The sequence below is a fragment of the Diaphorina citri genome, unplaced genomic scaffold (genome assembly GCF_000475195.1).
Source record: "Diaphorina citri unplaced genomic scaffold, Diaci psyllid genome assembly version 1.1 scaffold866, whole genome shotgun sequence".
Taxonomy (NCBI): Eukaryota; Metazoa; Arthropoda; class Insecta; order Hemiptera; family Psyllidae; genus Diaphorina; species Diaphorina citri.
The window spans coordinates 43,406-65,909 of NW_007378298.1; the positions used below are offsets into that span (position 1 = coordinate 43,406).

Below are 22,504 nucleotides of genomic sequence, written 5' to 3' on the forward strand. Positions count from 1 at the left end.
GGGCGCAAGGACATCCTCTCGCGGGCGCAGGTGCGCCGGCGGACGTGGGGTTGGCGATCGCTGGTCTAGGGAGTCATTATCCCTGCCGCCTCTTTCCTATTTCTCAACTTCCCCCCTCCTTTTCTCATCCTCTCTTTACTCTCCGTTCTCTTCCCCCCTTTCCCAACTCTCTACTCCCTCCTCTTTTCTCACTCCTTTATTTCATTTTAAAACACGAAGAACGCGAAACCGAAACACATTTCAGTTTTCAGTATTTCAGTTTGAAAAATCTTTCAACATAGTACATACATTAGAAGTGTTTTGATAAGACGGTACCCGTTAATAGACGATGACGAAATAAAAGGAATTATTTTCTTTTTGGATATTTTTCAACTAGTACAATAGAAGTAGATATACCTACAGTATTTTGTGAAAAGAAATTTATTTTGACATTTCAGGTCTTTGTTTTCCATCTTCGGAGAAAGATAATTATGGAGTAGAGAAATAATATAAAATTAATCAAGTTTACAACCAAAAATGGTAGCTTTGAATAATTTAATTGGACCAAACTACATACAACGCAGGGATACAAATAAAAGAACAGAACTTTGAGCTCCTAAGCCCAGCCAAACCGGAGAGACAAATTAGTCCTGAATTAGTTCTCATCAGTCCCCACATACGGATCTCCTGTTTACAAAACACAACTTTGAGCTGAACCTAAGATTATCAAAGTTTTTTCCCCCACTCGTGTGAAAAGAAATTTATTTTGACATTTTAGTTCCTTGTTTTCCATCTTCGGATATGGATGATATGGATGTAGAGAAATAATATAAAATTAATCATGTTTACATCCAAAAATTGTAGCTTTGAATAATTTAATTGGACCAAACTACATACAACGCAGGGATACAAATAAAAGAACAGAACTTTGAGCTCCTAAGCCCAGCCAAACCGGAGAGACAAATTAGTCCTGAATAGCCCTCATCAGTCCCCACATACGGATCTCCTGTTTACAAAACACAACTTTGAGCTGAACCTAAGATTATCAAAGAAAAAATCTAGTCTTAATCAGTTCCCATGCTCCAGTCACTACAGGGATTCAAATACAAGACCAAAAGTTCAAATTAAATTGATCCCAAGGGCCAGGAAAACCTAGACCCTTGACAAATGGAGTGTGCCTGAAGACATGTGATGTGTTCCAATCCACTCGATCCAAACTCTTAATCAAAAGTTCAAACTCCTCATCCGCGCAAAATCAGACGGACAGACCAGCTCGGGACCAACCTGTCCCATTCAGTCCCTATGTTGACTCCCTTTCAGGATCCGACGTTGGCTTCGGAATGTCGTGACGTCGAGTTTCTGTTATACGGGGGTAACAACCGTCTGTACACCGTGAACTCCTAAAATCAGACGGACAGACCAGCCCGGGACCAACCTGTCCCATTCAGTCCCTATGCTGACTCCCTTCCAGGATCCGACGTTGGCCTCGGAATGTCGTGACGTCGAGTTTCTGTTGTACGGGGGTAACAACCGTCTGTACACCGTCCACGGCGATCATCTGATCAAACTATGGACGTTACCTCTGTACGATCCGACGCAGGAATGTCGTCTATACAGGGTGTTTGTAGCAGAGGGTACCGTACGGAATATACACGTCGTGAAGCGACACCCTGTTAATCGCCTGTCAACTCCTGGATCCCTGGCGGTAAGCGAACTTTTCAGCCCTACTGTGACACGGGCACCTTGTAAACAGCGGTAATAGCACACGTTGAAAACGCCAGTTCCTCTTCCCGGGTTAGAAACTACGAGTTAACCAGACACTTACCTCAGGATGGAAGAATATCTCCGGACCCAGAAATCGTTCATATCCTACATCCACAGCAAACGGTTGAAAATGCAGTTTCTTTGTGTTATTATATCACAACTTTGGTGCTCACTGCAGCATTGTAGGATTTTTCCCAATATGGTATTTTTTCAATCGATTTATCTCGGTATCTAGAAGTCGAAGAAGACAAAGAAAAATTCCGTTGGTCCTCATTTTTCCTGCTCTATGACTTTGAAACATCACCCAAGTAAGCGCAACTGATCTATATGGGATAACCTCCCGGGTTAGAAGCTACGAGTTAACCAGACACTTACCTCAGGATGGAAGAATATCTCCGGACCCAGAAATCGTTCATATCCTACATCCACAGCAAACGGTTGCTTGGTAATCTGATTCACACCATCATATCTGAGGAAATGGTTTTAAATATGGTATTAATACTCGTAAGTACATACATACAAGAAAAATAACGATGTACAAAATCGAAAAATTTAAGAGGAGAGGGAGGGAAAAGGATGGTGCTTGTCACATCTTGTGTTTTACTAATTTCAACCAACGCAACCTCCGTGGCCGAGCAGGTGTCACACTAGGCTTGCACGCAGGAGGTCCGGGTTCGATTCCCGGCGGAGCCGAGGTTTTTTTGCAAAACACGAAGAACGCGAAACCGAAACACAATGTTTCATTTCAGTTTGAAAAATCTTTCAACACACATTAGAAGTGTTTTGATAAGACGGTACCCGTTAATAGACGAAATAAAACGAATTATTTTCTTTTTGGATATTTTTCAACTAGTACAATAGAAGTAGATATACAGTATTTTGTGAAAAGAAATTTATTTTGACATTTCAGGTCTTTGTTTTCCATCTTCGGAGAAAGATATGGATGTAGAGAAATATAAAATTAATCAAGTTTACAACCAAAAATTGTAGCTTTGAATAATTTAATTGGACCAACAAACTACATACAACGCAGGGATACAAATAAAAGAACAGAACTTTGAGCTCCTAAGCCCAGACAAACCGGAGAGACAAATTAGTCTTGAATTAATCCTCATCAGTCCCCACATACGGATCTCCTGTTTACAAAACACAACTTCGAGCTGCACCTAAGATTATCAAAGAAAAAATCTAGTCTTAATCAGTTCCCATGCTCCAGTCACTACAGGGATTCAAATACAAGACGAAAAGTTCAAATTAAATTGATCCCAAGGACCAGGAAAACCTAGACCCTTGACAAATGGAGTGTGCCTGAAGACATGTGATGTGTTCCAATCCACTCGATCCAAACTCTTAATCAAAAGTTCAAACTCCTAATCCGCGCAAAATCAGACGGACAGACCAGCCCGGGACCAACCTGTCCCATTCAGTCCCTATGCTGACTCCCTTTCAGGATCCGACGTTGGCTTCGGAATGTCGTGACGTCGAGTTTCTGTTATACGGGGGTAACAACCGTCTGTACACCGTTTCAAGAATCAAGACGAAGAAGGAAAGGAAAAGCTTTTTCCGCTGGAAAGTCCAACTGGGGTCCGGAGATTAACTGATAATCTGGAAAACTACTTGCGTTTCAAGACTTTAAATCTGTTATAGTACATATTAGGAAACGAGTCTAGACTTGACAGTCCATTTGTCCACACATTTGGCTCCAATAGCTTACTAAAAATAAATGAATGTTGTTACTTAATTTACCAACTAACCTCTTATATTTGTCTACAGTTCCTTGTTGCTCTTGGTGTTCCTAGCAAATGGCAGATCGTGGATGTGTACGGTACAGATCCCGATATGTTAGCCATAGTTCCACAGCCTGTACTGGCTCTCATCATGTTGTTCCCTTGTACAGAGAAGGTGAGTGGTGTTTTTTAATCGAGGGAACTGGAAACAGTAACAATAAGGTCATATCTTCCCAAAATCAAAGAAAAAAGAAGGGCAGTTGGCTCTCATCATGTTGTTCCCTTGTACAGATAAGGTGAGTGGTGTTTTTTAATCGAGGGAACTGGAAACAGTAACAATAAGGTCATATCTTCCCAAAATCAAAGAAAAAAGAAGAGCAGGAGAAAGCCAGCCATTTCAAGAATGAAAAGGGAATTGAACCTCTGACCTAGCACTTACAAGGTAGGTGCACTACCCTCCAAGCTATCTTGCCTGGTTCATCTAGCTTTCTCCCAAGAGGGAACTGGGAACAGTAACAATAAGGTCATATCTTCCCAAAATCAAAGAAAAAAGAAGGGCAGGAGAAAGCCATTTCAAGAATGAAAAGGGAACTGAACCTGTGACCTAGCAGTTACAAGGTAGGTGCACTACCCTCCAAGCTATCTTGCCTGGTTCATCTATCTTTCTCCCAAAATTTTCTCTTTTAATTACCTAAATGCAGTAATTTCTTTTTCTCCTTTCTTATTTTCTTTTTTCATCACTTTCGAACTAAATACAGTAATTTCTCTCTTTCCTTTCTTTCAGTACGAAGAACATTGCAAAGAACAAGAGAAGGAGATTGAAGAAAAAGGACAGACCATTTCCAGTGAACTCTTCTTTATGAAACAGTTTGTTCACAATGCATGTGGCACCATTGCACTCATTCACAGTGTTGCCAACAATTTGAATAAGTAAGCTTTCTTTGTCTCCCCCCCCCCTTTCCCCTCCCCAAATAAAACTGACTGTAAAAATCACCAAGTTCCAAACCACCTTTCCCTTGAATATTACCTTGTGAATGTGATATCTACAGAAGTAGTTTAGTGAACTGTAGCTGTAGAACCCACTTGAAAAAAAAAAAAAATCCGCCAGGAGCTTGAATAGGTCTAAGTCTCAAATGTTATGAGAACGAGGGAACTGGAAACAGTAACAATAAGGCCATATCTTCCCAAAATCAAAGAAAAAAGAAGGGCAGGAGAAAGCCAGCCATTTCAAGAATGGAAAGGGAATTGAACCTCTGACCTAGCACTTACAAGGTAGGTGCACTACCCTCCAAGCTATCTTGCCTGGTTCATCTAGCTTTCTCCAAATATTTTATCTTTTAATTACCTAAATGCAGTAATTTCTTACTCTCCTTTCTTATTTTCTTTTTTCATCACTTCCAAACTAAATACAGTGATTTCTCTCTTTCCTTTCTTTCAGTACGAAGAACATTGCAAAGAACAAGAGAAGGAGATTGAAGAAAAAGGACAGACCATTTCCAGTGAACTCTTCTTTATGAAACAGTTTGTTCACAATGCATGTGGCACCATTGCACTCATTCACAGTGTTGCCAACAATTTGAATAAGTAAGCTTTCTTTGTCTCCCCCCCTTCCCCTCCCCAAATAAAACTGACTGTAAAAATCACCAAGTTCCAAACCACCTTTCCCTTGAATATTACCTTGTGAATGTGATATCTACAGAAGTAGTTTAGTGAACTGTAGCTGTAGAACCCACTTGAAAAAAAAAAAAAATCCGCCAGGAGCTTGAATAGGTCTAAGTCTCAAATGTTATGAGAATTTCCTTTATGTGCCAAATTTCATCAAAATGGTACTAATTGTTGGGGAGTGGTTGCAACAAAAAACTATGTGAGCCTATGTAAAAAAGAATATTTTTCCCCATGTGAAATCCACAAGGTTTTGAAAGCTGTTTTTTTATATATATATTATTATTTGACCACTTTAATAAATACAAATGAAAAAAAAACAGCTTACAAAACCAAACAGATGCTAACATTTCCCCAATTTCATTTCAGTGTCAAATTGGAAGATGGCAAGTTGAAATCATTCCTCGATGAAGCCAAAGACCTGAGTCCGGAGAGGCGAGGCAAACTACTCGATGAGAACCAAAGTATCAGCGATGTACACAAAGTGATAGCACAGGAAGGTCAAACAGCACCACCTGAGGATCGGGAACCAGTGCCTTATCATTTTGTAGCTTTGGTTCACAAGGAAGGTGCTTTGTATGAACTAGGTAGGTAATTGAATGAAAAGTGAGTTAAAAGTTTTAACTCACTTTTTTTAAGAGGTTTGATAGAGGGAACTGTAACTGCCAGGGTTAGGGTCTTATTGTCCCGAAATTGAAGAGAGAAGAAAGACAGGATAGGAGAAAGCCAGCTCTTCCGAGAACGAATATTATTCCATCAGGATCCGCCCCGGGCGGGATTTTTTTAAGAGGTTTGATAGAGGGAACTGTAACTGCCAGGGTTAGGGTCTTATTGTCCCAAAATTGAAGAGAGAAGAAAGACAGGATAGGAGAAAGCCAGCTCTTCCGAGAACGAATATTATTCCATCAGGATCCGCCCCGGGCGGGAATCGAACCCGCGGCCTAGCGCTTACAAGGCAGACGCGCTACCCACCAAGCTAACTAGGCTGGCCTCGTATGGTTTAATTATGATGAAATTTAGTAAACATGTTCGATCCATAAAGGGAATTTTCTCATTGAATATTGAAGTCAATCAGGCCTTTGGGCATCTTTAAGGCCCATTCCCCATTTTTTGTTCGAAAAACCAGGTCTTGATTCACACAATCTTTCCACCTTTCATTTCAACGTTTTCCTTCATTTCATTTCAGACGGTAGGAAAGGGTTTCCCATCAACCATGGTGCCACTTCCCCTGAAACTCTGCTAGCTGATGCTACCCAGGTAGCCAAAAAATACATGCAGCGGGACCCAGACAGTGTGTATTTCACTCTGGTAGCATTCACGTCAGCCCAGGACTAATGCACAATGCTTCCTAGGTTATTTCATAACCTGTATTTTATACTGATATATCTCAAAGAACAATACCATTTTTTATTGATGTTTTGGAGGAGATGTTTCATTTCAGACGGTAGGAAAGGGTTTCCTATCAACCATGGTGCCACTTCCCCTGAAACTCTGCTAGCTGATGCTACCCAGGTAGCCAAAAAATACATGCAGCGAGACCCAGACAGTGTGTATTTCACTCTGGTAGCATTCACGTCAGCCCAGGAATAATGCACTATGCTTCCTAGGTTATTTCATAACCTGTATTTTATACTGATATATCTCAAAGAACAATACCATTTTTTATTGATGTTTTGGAGGAGATAGATAGAGGGGACTATCAAGTTTATGTGTAAACCATCTATGGTCAATCCTAGGTTATTCCAGAACTTGTATGTGTATTTTATATCAATATTTCTCAAAAAATAATACCATTATTTCTCAAAAAATAATACCATTATTTTGTTGATGATGTTTTGGAGGTAGAGCGGGTCAATATAATACCATCTACGGATTCTACAATCCAATCTTTTAATTACCTAAATGCAGTAATTTCTTACTCTCCTTTCTTATTTTCTTTTTTCATCACTTCCAAACTAAATACAGCTCTTTTAATTACCTAAATGCAGTAATTTCTTACTCTCCTTTCTTATTTTCTTTTTTCATCACTTCCAAACTAAATACAGTGATTTCTCTCTTTCCTTTCTTTCAGTACGAAGAACATTGCAAAGAACAAGAGAAGGAGATTGAAGAAAAAGGACAGACCATTTCCAGTGAACTCTTCTTTATGAAACAGTTTGTTCACAATGCATGTGGCACCATTGCACTCATTCACAGTGTTGCCAACAATTTGAATAAGTAAGCTTTCTTTGTCTCCCCCCCTTCCCCTCCCCAAATAAAACTGACTAAAAATCACCAAGTTCCAAACCACCTCTCCCTTGAATATTAGCCTGTGAATGTGATATCTACAGAAGTAGTTTAGTGAACTGTAGCTGTAGAACCCACTTGAAAAAAAAAATCCGCCAGGAGCTTGAATAGGTCTAAAATGTTATGAGGATTTCCTTTATGTGCCAAATTTCATCAAAATGGTACTAATTGTTGGGGAGTGGTTGCAACAAAAAACCATGTGAGCCTTTGTAAAAAAGAATATTTTTCCCCATGGGAAATCCACAAGGTTTTGAAAGCTGTTTTTTTTTATATATACAGGGTGGTTCGTGATTTGCGAACCAGAAGATAACCGAACATGGTAATGTTGTTTCTTTCACAAAAGGTGAAGCAAGAATTTACAATAATAAGAAGAAACTGATTGGTGTTGGTAAAGAGACCAACTTATTTGAGTTGACAATGTACCTATGTGACATATCATTTCACAGTGCTTTTCCTTCATAAATCATGTGGTAACATCAGATTTAGGATTGAGACCATTTTTCGCGAATTCGCAAAGTTTGCGAATCGACAAAGTGGTTGAAATGTACCGTGTGACACTGGTGACACATCATTTCATAATGTTTTTCCTTCATGAATGATGTATGTACCTAGTAACATATCAGATTTTGGATTGAGACCATTTTTCGCGAATTCGCGAAATTTGCTAAGTTTGTGAATTGCCAAAGTGATTGAAATTTCGCGAATTCGGAAAAAATGACCTCAATCCGAAATCTGATGTTACCTCGTGATTTATGAGGGAAAAATATTATGAAATGATGTGTCACACGGTACATTTCAATCACTTTGTCGATTCGCGAACTTTGCAATTTTTCGCAAATTCGCGAAAAATGGTCTCAATTCTAAATCTGATGTTACCACATGATTTATGAAGGAAAAACCTTGTGAAATGATATGTCACACAGGTACATTTTAGTTAGTTTTGATGTTCGCGATTTTTCGCGGAATTTGCGAAACCGCGAATCGTAAAAAATGAATGAATAGTAGATTGTACATGAAATTTTACGTAGAATAATAATATGCAATAAAAATTTGGGGTTCTCAATTGAAATTCCAAAGTTGGTACCAAGTTCGCGGTTTTCGCGAACTTGTTCGCGAATTTTCAATATTGCCAAAAAGTTCTTTGCAAAAATCAAATAGATACGGGTTTTTTTATTTTTCTAAAACTCCAACAGATTCGGAGCAATTTAAGTGGGTCATACATTGGTGGACACCCTGTATGTAGGTTTGAAGTGGAATTTTTGCTATCGAAAGCCAGTTTGGCCGAAACTTTTACAAAAATCTGGTGTGAACATCACACGACTTTCCTTATCCTATTAAATGATGCTTATTTGAGTGTTCTTCCTAACTTTTACAATATCTCTAACTGTTTTGTCGCTATAGCTGAAAACCGCCAAAAAACGGTCGAAATCTGTCCAAAAGCGGTCAAAACCGACCTTGCATAACAATTTATGTCACCCCGACATAACAAGAATGACACACTGGGTCCGAGCAAAAAACCTGCCATTCTCTGTGGAAGACATCAGGAAAGTGATCAATGCCTGCCCTGTTAAAGGCTTCTAAAACACAATCACGGTCGCGCTTCTAAAGGACAATCAATCGCGCTAGAACGCTAGCACTTCCAAACGACAATAGCGCAAGGGCTTCTAATACACGATCACGGTCGCGCTTCTAAAGGACAATCAATCGCGCTAGAACGCTAGCACTTCCAAACGACAATAGCGCTAAAAATAGGGAGATTTCGCATCGAATCCTGATCCCCATAACGCAACCGATGTTGGCGCCATCTTGTTTACATCATGTTTTTAGATTTAGCACGGGATGACGGGATCGAAAACCGAACGAAAAACGAAACCGAAAACCGAAGCGAACCTAGCGGACGCTCAAGTAATCATACCTTTAATTTGTTCAATGTTTTGTCTTGTCCTAAATAACAAAACTCGATCACGCCGCTTCTTAAGAACAATAGCGCTAAAGTTTCCAATAATCGCGCTCACCCTCATTCACGCTCGCGCTTATTCGCTCATCGATCACGCCGCTTCTTAAGAACAATAGCGCTAAAGTTTCCAATAATCGCGCTCACCCTCATTCACGCTCGCGCTTATTCGCTCAGAATGGGCAAAGGGTGCGCTTCCGAGTTCAGTACATAGTGGTCCAGATCCAACAGCTTCCTGTTATCTGATAAGAGGAGGTAAAGATACTTTAGGGTTTCACTGAGGAAGAAAGATTCCATCGAGTCTAGAGGCCGTACGTTTCGGTCATCCAGAACATTACCGATGGAAGTGTAACCCGACGGGGTCTTGAGTCGTAGCATGCCCATTCCGTAGTATGCCTCTCATCAGATGGGCGAGAAGAGACACAATACTTCCCATTTAGGTGCTGTGTAACCCGATGGGGTCTTGCAGTATTTCTCTATTGACTGAAAATGGAGCAGAGAACAGACAATTAGTTACAGGAGAGGAAAAAGGAATTTTTGACTGTGTTAAGCACATTTAATAAATGCTTGTCACAAATATCGTTCCCCGGTTATTACACCTAGATACATTTTATGACCTGACTTGGACTCGAACCACCAACCTCCAGAGTACTAGTATAGTACTTTCTTTACACTGTCTAAGTCTAAGTACATGCACCCTTTATCTCAACAGTTTTGTTTACCTCACCTATGTCAAGTGCCTTGCTAATGAATAGATCGTCTGCAGAGAAGTGATAAGCCGAGAGTAGACCGCCAAGTACTCGTATTGTGGCTTCGAATAGATTAACATCAGCTGTGCTTGACTCTAGACTGGGACGAAACTCATCGCGTACCCAACCACTTGCCTCGGCGAATTCTGAAACACAAAACAGTGTCTTCTTTTAAAGTCAAACCTGAGTAATTGAGAATCCAAGAGCCTGGCAATTTGCTTCCCGTTTATTAAAACAAAAGCACAATTAGCCAAAAAAGACAAAAATTAAATATTAAAAATAGTAGCTACTTTAATCGAGTAGCGACCAGTGACGGCATTACCAGTGTAAAAAGATTATTGAAATGTGTAAATTGATTACAAAGGAGACTCTTTATAGTAATGCCGTGATATCCACAAAAGTTGTTAAAAAGCTGTGCTTCACCAGAAAGAATTTGAGATTTGATATTGATAAAAAGGGGAAAAAAATTCTTCGTCTTCTTCTTCTTCTTCTTCTTCTTCTCCTTCTTCTTCTTCTTCCTAGCCTTTCCCTAATTAAATAGGGTCAGCGTTTCTTGTCACCCTCTTCCAGGCAACCTTACTGTGTACACTGTACCCCAATAGTACTTCATGACCTGATAGAAAAACAAACAAACAAAAGAAATTACCATCATGCAGTCCCATAATCCACATCGTATCTAAACTGTCCACAATAGTCAATCCAAGCCCGAACCACTTGTGCGCGCTCTTCGACAAAGGCTTAAGCATGTCCTGACCCCACGCGTACTTCTTATACGCGGACCATGCATGCCGGAACGCATCTACCACGGCGCGTTGTCGCGCATTTGTTTGCTTGGAGAAATAGATAGGCTTTATGCTGTTGCTGCCAATGTCACCTGATGAGAAACAAATGACAGTTATAGATGGATAGATTTTTTTTTTTTTTTTTTTTTTTTTTTTTTTTTTTTTTTTTTTTTTTTTCCTGTAGAAACTGACGCGTCTCATTATGCTATTGCTGCCACTCTGAGTCAACAAGGACGCCCAATAGCTTTCTTCTCAAGAACTCTGAATAAGTCCGAACTACAACATGCTTCCATTGAAAAAGAAGCTTACGCGATTGTTGAAAGTTTGAAGTACTGGCGTCACTATCTCATTGGTAGACCATTCCAAATCATCACTGATCAACGCTCCGTGTCTTTTATGTTCGATCAAAAACATAAAAGCAAGATCAAAAATGAGAAGATCATGAGATGGCGACTAGAACTCTCCTGCTTCAACTTTGACATTGTGTATCGACCTGGTGCTGAGAACGCCCCTGCTGATGCACTATCACGTATAAGTGCATCTATCAACTCTAAGACCTTTAATTTGATATATAGGTCGACCAGGTTTGGATAGTTCCTTCTATGGGGACAGACCGACCGACCGACTGACAGACAGCGAATACAATAGTCCGTCCCCTATCCCCTATACCTTTTTATTACTATTGTAATAATAAAGGAAGGACGGACTAAAAACCAAACAATTTCAAATTTTCTAGCATAAACGATTGTTTCGATTTTTTGAAAATTTTGTAATCGGCAGGTGCGCTCGTGAGTCGGAGTGATACGATGATCTTGTAAACGCGCCTTCGAGCGAAGGGAATCTCTTAAAAGAAAAAAAAAAACGTCACAACGTCAGCGGCTTTCATACTTTGATAACTTTGAAGAGAAGAGGTGAGGTGTGAGGTATGTATACACCAGTGACCAGATCTCCGATCTCCGACAAAATACTGAGGTGGCACTCAAGGAATTTTGTTTCGAAGGTTTCAACTTTTATGTACCTGCCTACAACATATGCAATAGGTTATAGATTATAGCCTTCTCAGACCCCGGTTTGAACACTTTGAACGGTGTTTCAAGTCGGTTAAGCTCTTTCTTTTGTCTTCTTTTCTTTTTCTTCTTCTTCTTTTTTTCTGCGGCCCCTCCACAGAAAAAAAGTATTATAATAAAATAAAACCTATAAAATAATTCACGACTCCTCTAGATTTAAGTTTTACAATGTAAATATGTATTGTAAATAAAAATTTACATATACAGGGTGTCCACCAATGTATGACCCACTCAAGTTGCTCCAAATCCATTGGAATTAAAAAAAAAAATATATGTATATATACAGGGTGTCCCAGAGACCATTTTTCCTATCTTCTGAAAGATTCAACAGATTGGAAATTATAACAGGTAAAAGATGCAAAGTACTGTCTTCAGATGACTAGGAAAAGTTAACTTGTCAACTGAAGACAAAGTACTTTGCTTGCATCTTTTACCTGTTTTAGCTTTATATATAATTATAGTTTATACTTGACAAAGTCTACCGGTTTGAAAATAAAAAAATTAAATTGTAGTTTGAAGGCTTTTTCCTAGTTATTTACGGAGAGAGACTATAACAGAAGTTCTTCAAGAATTTAGGACTCAAAAACTCGTAGTTTATTCAACTGTTACTTAACTTACTAAAAGGAGACTCTCCCAATGCTTACCTCTGTATTGAAGTAGGCAATCTCAGGCGATAGGAATGTCGGCTGATCAGCATACATATAGTAACAGGTGTCTAACAGTTGATTAAACTCGTAGTTTATTCAACTGTTACTTAACTTACTAAAAGGAGACTCTCCCAATTCTTACCTCTGTATTGAAGTAGGCAATCTCAGGCGATAGGAATGTCGGCTGATCAGCATACATATAGTAACAGGTGTCTAACAGTTGATGAGCGAGTGACATATGTGACTCTGGCATACCATGATGATAACCCAATGCTAGCGTACCAGGTAGGAAACATACCAGATGATCCTGTAATGAGATTATTGAGAAGAAAAAATAATACTGTAACTACTAAGGTCAAAAAATTATTAGAGGGAACTGTAACAACGTCCAAAATCCAAGAGAAGGAAGACAGGATAGGAGAAAGCCAGCCGTTCCGAAAATGAATCTTATCTGTTTAGAATAAAATTCGCCCAAGGCAGAAGTTCCACGACCTGGCGCTTAGAAGGTGCTACAACCCAACCTGACCAGGCTGACGATTCCCGAAGTCATAACAGAAAAGTTCCGGGACCAAGAAAGAAGAGCGGGGAGGTTTTTTAGCGGGTTGAGCGGCCAGGAATGGTGGTTCGCCCCGGGCAGAAGTCCCACGACCTGGCGCTTAGAAGGTGCTACAACCCAACCTAACCAGGCTGATGTGCTGTAGCCTTTGGATCTGAAAGTTCGTGGTTTGGGTCCAATTCAAGTCAAAAATTTTAGTGACTGGACTGTTTTTTTACAAAAAAAAATAATAAATAAAATAAAATAAAATACCTCCAAATAAAAGTTTATGCAATCTAGATGGTTCAACTTACCATTTTAGGATTGAATTTCTTATGTTCTCGAGGCCCGGCTCCTAGTTCTCCTACAAACACAAGATCTCTGTTGGGAGTTCTCCGGACCAGATGTTTCTGAATGCCTTGCACCGACTCCAAGTAATCATCTATCAAACTGAAACATGGATCAACAGGTAATAATTCTTTCATTAAATCAACTTTGTATTTGGAATTGATAGAGGGAACTGTAGGTAACTGCTGACTAGTGCTAAGGTCTTATCGTCCCGAAAGCGAAGAGAGGAAGACAGGATAGAAATAGAGGGAACTGTAGGTAACTGCTGACTAGTGCTAAGGTCTTATCGTCCCGAAAGCGAAGAGAGGAAGGCAGGATAGAAGAAAGCCAGCCGTTCCGAGAACGAACCTTATGTCTTGTGTATTTACGAGGCAGGCGCTGCCTTCCAAGCGAACTAGGCTGCTTTTTAATATACAGGTTGCTGTTATAAAAAACTAATAGCTAGCTCATACCTAAAAGAAATTTAGCTAAAGAAAAGAAAGAAAGGTAAAGTTCAATTTGTACTCACAACTGTTTGGTTTTCCCCGTCTGAATCCATTGTTTGAGTAAATACTCGTAGTAACTATCACCTTGCTTGCTTATTTGGGAGTAGTTGTATTGTAACTTTTACATCATCTCTCACCGTTTTGTCAGTATCCCTGAAAACCGCCAAAAAACGGTCGAAAACCACCAAAAAGCGGTCAAAATACCGCCAACCGCAGTACCTATCTTAACCAAACGTTTTGTGTTGCATCCTTGTCACATTTGTGAACTACATACCAAATTTCAAGTCTCTAGCTCATACCGTTCCCGAAAAAGCAAGGTAAAGTTCAATTTGTACTCACAACTGTTTGGTTTTCCCGGTCTGAATCCATTGTTTGAGTAAATACTCGTAGTAACTATCACCTCGGGCTCCCAACTTTATTTCCGAATTATCCTTGAACTTCCCTGAGAATGGGTTAATGTAGATAGGAACTAGACCGTCTATTTTGTTGAGAGAATGCACGATTTCCGACACCCGACTCGATGCATCCTGGAACACAAAGGGTTAAATACATTAACTTCTTTAAAAAAAAAAGAGGTTTGACAAGAAGAAACTGTGACTGCTGAGGTCTTACTATCCCGAAAGCGAGGAGAGAAGAAAGACAGGATAGGAGGAAATCCAAATATAAACCAGCCACTACATCCCTCTCCTTCTTCATACCCATTCTCCACATCAAAGGTGTTGACTAAATAAGGAGTGCGGTAGCACTCCGCCCCGCCCTGCCAAGTCAAGAAAGTTTGACCACTCAACTAGATTACAAGTAGTTCTATGTCATTCCTTTCAGGAAGAGCCCCAAAAATGGGATATTGACAGCAAATTCAGCAAAATTCCACTGTTCAATATTTATACTTACTCTCCAGAGGCTTCTACGTTGAAGTAGAGGCTGGGTGAAATCAATCCGACCCAGATTATCCACCGTGAGAGAGATGTATTCATTTCGTAAAAAAGTTTAGAAAGACATCTGTTTAAGTTAAGGTTCGCCCCGAGCGAGAATTGAACCCGCGATCTAGCGTTTCCAATGCAGGCACTCTAAATTTCAAGCTAACTCGGCTGACTTATAATCACCTGATTTACAGTCCTCCACAAAATCAATATCAAAGACTCTCCTATCTGTCCTTTATGTTCCTTGAATGCTCCTATGAACTCCTCACACCTAAACTTCTGTCCTGCCTTGGAAGCCAGCAATGACATTGTAGGGAAATATTGGGATGCGAGAGGAAAAAATGGCCTAATGGTCAAAGATCCCGACATTTGCAACATACATACCTACACATTCACAAGTAATCTTGTACCTCCTCTTAGCAGTTACAAAAGTAACTCGGGAAAAGAGTTATGTATTATTAAACGATGAAAAATTATAGGTACCTATTCGTGAACTGTCCTTCGACCTTGATATGTAAAAAGACCCAAACCCTCCTTCTACTCGTATGTTATTCTTATTCTGAGGTTACAGTTAAAATGAGGTTGACATGATTTTAAATTATTTAAGTTTTACCTCGAACTTTTTCAGCTTGGTGACCCGAGATAGATCTCGAAATTCAAGTTGCAAAGTTGTCACCTCAGCTGTACTAGAATCAGGACTCCACCTAGTTAAAATGAAGTTGACATGATTTTAAATTATTTAAGTTTTACCTCGAACTTTTTCAGCTTGGTGACCCGAGATAGATCTCGGAATTCAAGTTGCAAAGTTGTCACCTCAGCTGTACTAGAATCAGGACTCCACCGGGGTGCATGAGGTATATGAGATGCTAGGTTCACATCAGAGTATGGAACACCGCTCGGAGACTTCTCAAAGCACGGTAGTAACGCTTCACCTGAGAATAGAAGGTTGGATCTCATAATGGAGCAGTTGCAAATGGGTAAAAACTATAAATAAATGGTCGATTCCTATGTAAAAAGTTGGGAAAAATCCAAATCTGAGGTCAAAACTGCGAAAAAATAACGGTAAAAGGTCGAAAATTCAATTTTTATTTTCCGTTCTAAGGAAAGAGTTCAAATATGTGTGGCGTCGGACTTTACGCAGTTGTTTTTTTCGTCCGTTAAGTAGCGCCACTATGCAAGCGCGCTAGTGGAAGAGCAGAAAGAACTGCGCAGAAACATATGCGCACAAACACATTAATGCGTTGCCTGCGAGGGAGCTTTGCTCGGGACATTTGATGTGACGTCATCGCCTACTGGAGAGCGTATGCCGTGACGTCAAACTTCACGATTTACCGGTATTTTTTAAATCGATTTATCTCGGTATCTAGAAGTCGTATTCCGTTAGTCCTTATTTTTCCTGCTCTATGACTTTGAAACATCACCCAAGTAAGCGCAACTGATCTATTTTCCAATCTTTGGTGATATAGGATCCGTTGGTCCTCATTTTTCCTGCTCTATGACTTTGAAACATCACCCAAGTAAGCGCAACTGATCTATTATGAAGGTACATGAGTACTTACTTTTATACTACTTACGTTCAAACTGATTCGACAGTGAGTTGAGGAATTTACATTTAAGGAAAAAGTTGAGGTATTTACAGAACAAAATTCCACTAAAAGATGAATTTTTTTTTTCCTATTTGTTTTAGGAGATTTGATAGAGGGAATTGAAATAACGGAGGTCTTATCGTCCCGAAATCGACGAGAAAACGAGGACAGGATAGGAGAAAGAACCCCCAACCTAGCGCTTACAAGGCAGGCGCGCTACCCTACAAGCTAACTAGGCTAGCTAATGTGTAGATACTTCATTTACAAGAACAAAATGTGTACAATAGTGATTGTATTTTCCTTTCAGAAGGAATTTTAATTTTTTTCCTTTACTGTAGGCCAGACTCCGAAAATATGGAGCATCCACCACTGTTTGGAATCCCCCCGGAAAAAGCCTCGATACGGCCCTGGCACTATCACGCCAAACGAGGCTAAACGAACTTCAGAAGAGGGGGAATTCCGAAAGGAAAACACGACTAGTATAGTACTTTATTTACACTGTCTAACACCCATATTTATGAACAAAATGCTGGCTCTTAAGTTCGTGCTAAGCATAGTCTCAAGGCATTTGATTGGTCAATTTTGACTTGAGACTGATCTAAGAACGATCATTCTTGTTCATAAATACGAGTGTCAGTCTAAGTACATGCACCCTTTATCTCAACAGTTTTGTTTACCTCACCTATGTCAAGTGCCTTGCTAATGAATAGATCGTCTGCAGAGAAGTGATAAGCCGAGAGTAGACCGCCAAGTACTCGTATTGTGGCTTCGAATAGATTAACATCAGCTGTGCTTGACTCTAGACTGGGACGAAACTCATCGCGTACCCAACCACTTGCCTCGGTGAATTCTGAAACACAAAACAGTGTCTTTTTTTTAAAGTCAAACCTGAGTAATTGAGAATCCAAGAGCCTGGCAATTTGCTTCCTGTTTATTAAAACATAAGCACAATTAGCCAAAAAGGACAAAAAATAAAAATAGTAGCTACTTTAATCGAGTAGCGACCAGTGGCGGCATTACCAGTGTAAAAAGATTATTGAAATGTGTACATTGATTGCAAAGGAGACTCTTAGTAATGCCGTGATATCCACAAAAGTTGTTAAAAAGCTGTGCTTCACCAGAGAGAATTTGAGATTTGATATTGATAAAAAGGAAAAAAAAAAACGTCTTCGTCTTCTTCTTCTTCTCCTTCTTCTTCTTCCTAGCCTTTTCCCAGTTAAATAGGGTCGGCGTTTCTTGTCACCCTTTTCTAGGCAACCTTACTGTGTACACTGTACATCAATAGTACTTCATGACCTGATAGAAAAACAAGCAAAAGAAATTACCATCATGCAGTCCCATAATCCACATTGTATCTAAACTGTCCACTATAGTCAATCCAAGCCCGAACCACTTGTGCGCGCTCTTCGACAAAGGCTTAAGCATGTCCTGACCCCACGCGTACTTCTTATACGCGGACCATGCATGCCGGAACGCATCTACCACGGCGCGTTGTCGCGCATTTGTTTGCTTGGAGAAATAGATAGGCTTTATGCTGTTGCTGCCAATGTCACCTGATGAGAAACAAATGACAGTTATAGATGGATAGATTTTTTTTTTTTTTTTTTTTTTTTTTTTTTTTTTTTTTTTTTTTTTAGTGTTTCTCCGCCGGGTTTACTTCGTAGCGATGAAACAACAGATATTCAACTGCTACATACAAGATAGGAGAAAGCCAGCCTTTCCCAGAACGAACCTCATCTGTATTTGTATAGGATAGAGTTCATACCGGGCGGGAATTGTACCTACCACCTAGCACTTGGGTACAATCAGAGTTGATACCTATAAAGAAATGGGTACTTGTGCAGAAGTTACGTCCGTGGAATATTGCTACCAAAGGAACTGGCACAAACAAGCAGTGACCAGTGTTATTATAGGGTTAGGTTAAACGTAAGAAGGAGTTTTCACAATTAGAGCAGTGATTAGTGTTATTATAGGGTTAGGTTAAATACAAAAAGGAGCTTTTCTTTTCCACGGGACGTGACTTCTGCATAATTACCACTTATTCATTTTCGGAATAAGTAAATGGGGCTTATTTTTCATAGTAACATTTACTTCTTCATTTTTGGAGCCCTACAGAAGAGTTGTTTTCCTTAGTGAGTTAAAGTGTTCACAGAGCAACTCGTTACCTGGGTTTTCTAACTCATTGACAGCTGCCTCCTGTAGCTGATTGGGCTTATTCATTTTCGGAATAAGTAAATGGGGCTTATTTTTCATAGTACCATTTACTTGTTAATTTTTGGAGCCCTACAGAAGAGTTCTTTTCCTTAGTGAGTTAAAGTGTTCACAGAGTAACTCGTTACCTGGGTTTTCTAACTCATTGACAGCTGCCTCCTGTAGCTGATTGGGTTCTACCAGGTTCATATCTCCTATTTGGTTACTCCTCTCATCAAATGATTCACCATGGAGGGGGTCTTCCCTGAGAGGTGCCTGAAGGGGATGAAAAAAAAAATCTTAAGTAATAAATGATGTGCAAAATTACCAACCTCAGTGGTGTAGTGGTTGGCACGGTGGGCTTTGAATCTGGAGGTTGATTGTTTGAGTTCAAGTCAAGTCATGAAATCTAGTGGAACAGCATTTGTGACAAGTATTTAATTCCTTCTTTTAATACTGTGCAAATTGGGTTGTACAAGTGACTTGCTGTAGGTTTACAAGTCTCTTGTGCAACCCAACATGGCCATGCTATGGCCACATGGACCTATTAAGTTACCAATAAAACATTTGCCACTTCAGTAACAGTACAAAAAAAAAAGGATTTTTTTTCTACAACTATTTTACAGTTCCTACACTTCTTACCTGTAAGGGCTGTTCCTCAGAATGAGTATCACCACTAAAACTAACAGCCATTTACTTGTTCATTTTTGGAGCCCTACAGAAGAGTTCTTTTCCTTAGTGAGTTAAAGTGTTCACAGAGCAACTCGTTACCTGGGTTTTCTAACTCATTGACAGCTGCCTCCTGTAGCTGATTGGGTTCTACCAGGTTTGTATCTCCTATTTGGTTACTCCTCTCATCAAATGATTCACCATGGAGGGGGTCTTCCCTGAGAGGTGCCTGAAGGGGATGAAAAAAAAAATCTTAGGTAATAAATGAGGTGCAAAATTACCAACCTTGGTGGTGTAGTGGTTGGCATTGGCACGGTGGGCTTTGAATCTGGAGGTTGATTGTTTGAGTCCAAGTCAAGTCATGAAATTTAGTGGAACAGCATTTGTGACAAGTATTTAATTCCTTCTTTTAATACTGTGCAAATTGGGTTGTACAAATGACTTGCTGTGGGTTTACAAGTCTCTTGTGCAACCCAACATTGCCATGCTATGGCCACATAGACCTATGAAGTTACCAATAAAACATTTGCCACTTCAGTAACAGTACAAAAAAAAAAGGATTTTTTTTTCAACATCTATTTTACAGTTCCTACTTACACTTCTTACCTGTAAGGGCTGTTCCTCAGAATGAGTATCACCACTAAAACTAAGAGGTTTCCGTTTATGAGGTTGAGATTTAGAATAAGATATTGACAGCCACACAGTAACAATTACGACTAGAATTACAAGACGGATTAAAAAACTAACAGGTTTCCGTTTATGAGGTTGAGATTTAGAATAAGATATTGACAGCCACACAGTAACAATTACGACTAGAATTACAAGACGGATTAAATTCTTTTGAAACTTTGAGAGGGACATCCATACCTGAAAACATGAATTTGAGAATGGAGTAAACCTAATTCTTTTGAAACTTTGAGAGGGACATCCATACCTGAAAACATGAATTTGAGAATGGAGTAAACCTCATGCTCATAGTCACTTAATAAAACAAGCTGTGAGATTTGACAAATTACCATAAGTAAAAAAATGAAAATGAAAAATAAACACCCTAGGCTGTACTATAGGTGAAAACACATACATATCATGGAAAAATGAACAATTTAAAAACCGAAAAACTTTAACTACATTTCCAGATTGTGAATGGAAAATCTCATTTGGGAAATCCAAAAGTAAACCTCATGCTCATAGTCGCTTAATAAAATAAGCTGTGAGATTTTTACAAATTACTGTAAGTAAAAAAATGAAAATGAAAAATAAACACCCTAGGCTGTACTATAGGTGAAAACACATACTTAAGTATCATGGAAAAATGAACAATTTAAAAACCGAAAAACTTTAACTACATTTCCAGATTGTGAATGGAAAATCTCATTTGGGAAATCCAAAAAAAAAAAGAGGCTTGACAGAGGAAACTGTGACTGCTGAGGTCTTACTATCCCGAAAGCGAGGAGAGAAGAAAGACAGGATAGCAGAAAGACATCAAGCAGAAAGACATGGGGCAAGTGTGGAGGGGACCTTCCCAGCTGGAGACAGATTTGACGAGGTGTTTGGCTTGTAATCTTAAATTACTATGTTTTTCTGAGTAAACCTCATAGTCACTTAATAAAACAAGCTGTGAGATTTGACAAATTACCGTAAGTAAAACAATGAAAATGAAAAATAAACACCCTACGCTGTACTATAGGTGAAAACACATAAGTATCATGGAAAAATGAAGAATTTAAAAACCAAAAAACAACTTTACATTTCCAGAGATTGTGAATGGAAAATCTCGTTTGGGAAATCCAAATATAAACCAGCCACTACATCCCTCTCCTTCTTCATATCCATTCTCCACATCAAAGGTGTTGATAATCAACTAGACTACAAGTAGTTCTATGTTATTCCTTTCAGGAAGAGCCCCAAAAATGGGATATTGATGGCAAATTCAGCAAAATTCCATTGTCCAATATTTATACTTACTCTCCAGAGGCTTCTACGTTGAAGTAGAGGCTGAGTGAAATCAATCCGACCCAGATTATCCACCGTGAGAGAGATGTATTCATTTCGTAAGTTGTGCTGACCGTGTGAGAACATTGCTGAATGAGTGTTTGCTATTATCTTAAGCTTCAGGATGAGCTAAGTTGTGTTGTCATTATCATAAAGTTGAATCCTGTCAAATTGGGGATACATTGTGAATTCTCCTGCACTATTGCACTCATCAAAAAAATATTGTTGTGAGGGGGGAGGAGTTTCTACATCCTAACTGAACAGAGCTTCATGTTTTAAAACTTGGTCATCTAGTTTTTTTTTCTGGATGTGTTTTTGAACTTTACCTGTTTTTCTTTTGTTAAATCTATAATATTACTCTTCAACAGTTGGTCACTATATAGAAATTACCAACGATTCCTACCAACGAAACTACAAATTCGTCAGGGTGTGACAAAAGACAATGTAGCAATGTTTTTGATTAGATAAATTACCTATACCTTTTATATAAAAAAAACTACCTAGATCTCTTCGTGCCTTTGTGTCATTGATATTAAATGTGAACGGACCTTAATTGTTGAAGTGTTCGAGGAGAGTGTTGCTACGTTCACGCACATAAAAAAACTCGTCCTATCAAAAGGAGGGGAAATTGATAAGGAGAAGGGGAAATGTTTACGTTTTGTTTGGCACGAATTTTTGAATATTTAATTTTTTATCTCCTCTGAGTCCTCTGCCCTCTGCCTCAGGTGGAACAACTTTTTTTTTATCTGAACTGCGAACTCATCAAAGCTGCCTGATTCCAAATCCAAAACCCTATTCAGTCTAACTTTATCTCTCGTTCTGAACGTTTGATCTCTTCAGTGCTCATCATATACAACTTGAACGTTATTGCAATCAGAAAAGGTAAGTTTGATTTCACGCACATAAAAAAAAACTCGTCCATAAGCTATCAAAAAGAGGGGAAATTGATAAGGAGAAGGGGAAATGTTTACGTTTTGTTTGGCACGAATTTTTGAATATTTAATTTTTGTAATCTCCTCTGCGTTCTGCCTGAGGTGGAATAACTTTTTTTTTTATCTGAACTTCGAACTCATCAAAGCTGCCTGATTCCAAATCCAAAACCCTATTTCCTATTCAGTCTAACTTTATCTCTCGTTCTGAACGTTTGATCTCTTCAGTGCTC

At 39.2% G+C, this 22,504-nt stretch overlaps 3 protein-coding genes across 4 annotated transcripts in view; 2 read left to right on the forward strand and 1 right to left on the reverse strand.

The window, feature by feature from the left end:
- LOC103512628 (ubiquitin carboxyl-terminal hydrolase isozyme L3) overlaps positions 1-6,973 on the forward strand; it is an 11,646-nt gene extending 4,673 nt beyond the window's left edge. The window contains exons 2-5 of one of the 2 annotated variants that reach the window (XM_026826054.1): positions 3,514-3,645; positions 4,255-4,400; positions 5,502-5,719; positions 6,574-6,973. In XM_026826054.1, the coding sequence (XP_026681855.1) occupies positions 3,514-3,645; positions 4,255-4,400; positions 5,502-5,719; positions 6,574-6,722 (645 nt within the window). In that variant the 3' untranslated portion in view covers positions 6,723-6,973. The other variant, XM_026826053.1, reaches the window with a different exon arrangement.
- LOC113468827 lies at positions 801-1,750 on the forward strand. Its single transcript, XM_026826055.1, has 2 exons — positions 801-1,213; positions 1,374-1,750. Exon 2 carries the CDS (start codon positions 1,433-1,435, stop codon positions 1,736-1,738), a length of 306 nt encoding a protein of 101 aa, XP_026681856.1. The 5' UTR covers positions 801-1,213; positions 1,374-1,432; the 3' UTR covers positions 1,739-1,750.
- A 2,492-nt stretch (positions 6,974-9,465) lies between the features above and the next one.
- Positions 9,466-21,696, reverse strand: LOC103512631 (endoplasmic reticulum mannosyl-oligosaccharide 1,2-alpha-mannosidase). Its single transcript, XM_026826050.1, has 17 exons — positions 21,316-21,696; positions 20,093-20,217; positions 19,957-19,996; positions 19,443-19,579; positions 19,324-19,363; positions 18,831-18,957; positions 17,817-18,044; positions 17,174-17,341; positions 15,656-15,837; positions 14,325-14,512; positions 13,467-13,602; positions 12,760-12,924; positions 11,922-11,925; positions 10,768-10,995; positions 10,095-10,267; positions 9,802-9,855; positions 9,466-9,735 (listed from the first exon to the last, which is right to left on the reverse strand). The coding sequence occupies exons 1-17, from the start codon at positions 21,427-21,429 to the stop codon at positions 9,538-9,540; spliced, it is 2,307 nt and encodes a 768-aa protein (XP_026681851.1). The 5' UTR covers positions 21,430-21,696; the 3' UTR covers positions 9,466-9,537.
- Positions 21,697-22,504: the final 808 nt, after the last annotated feature.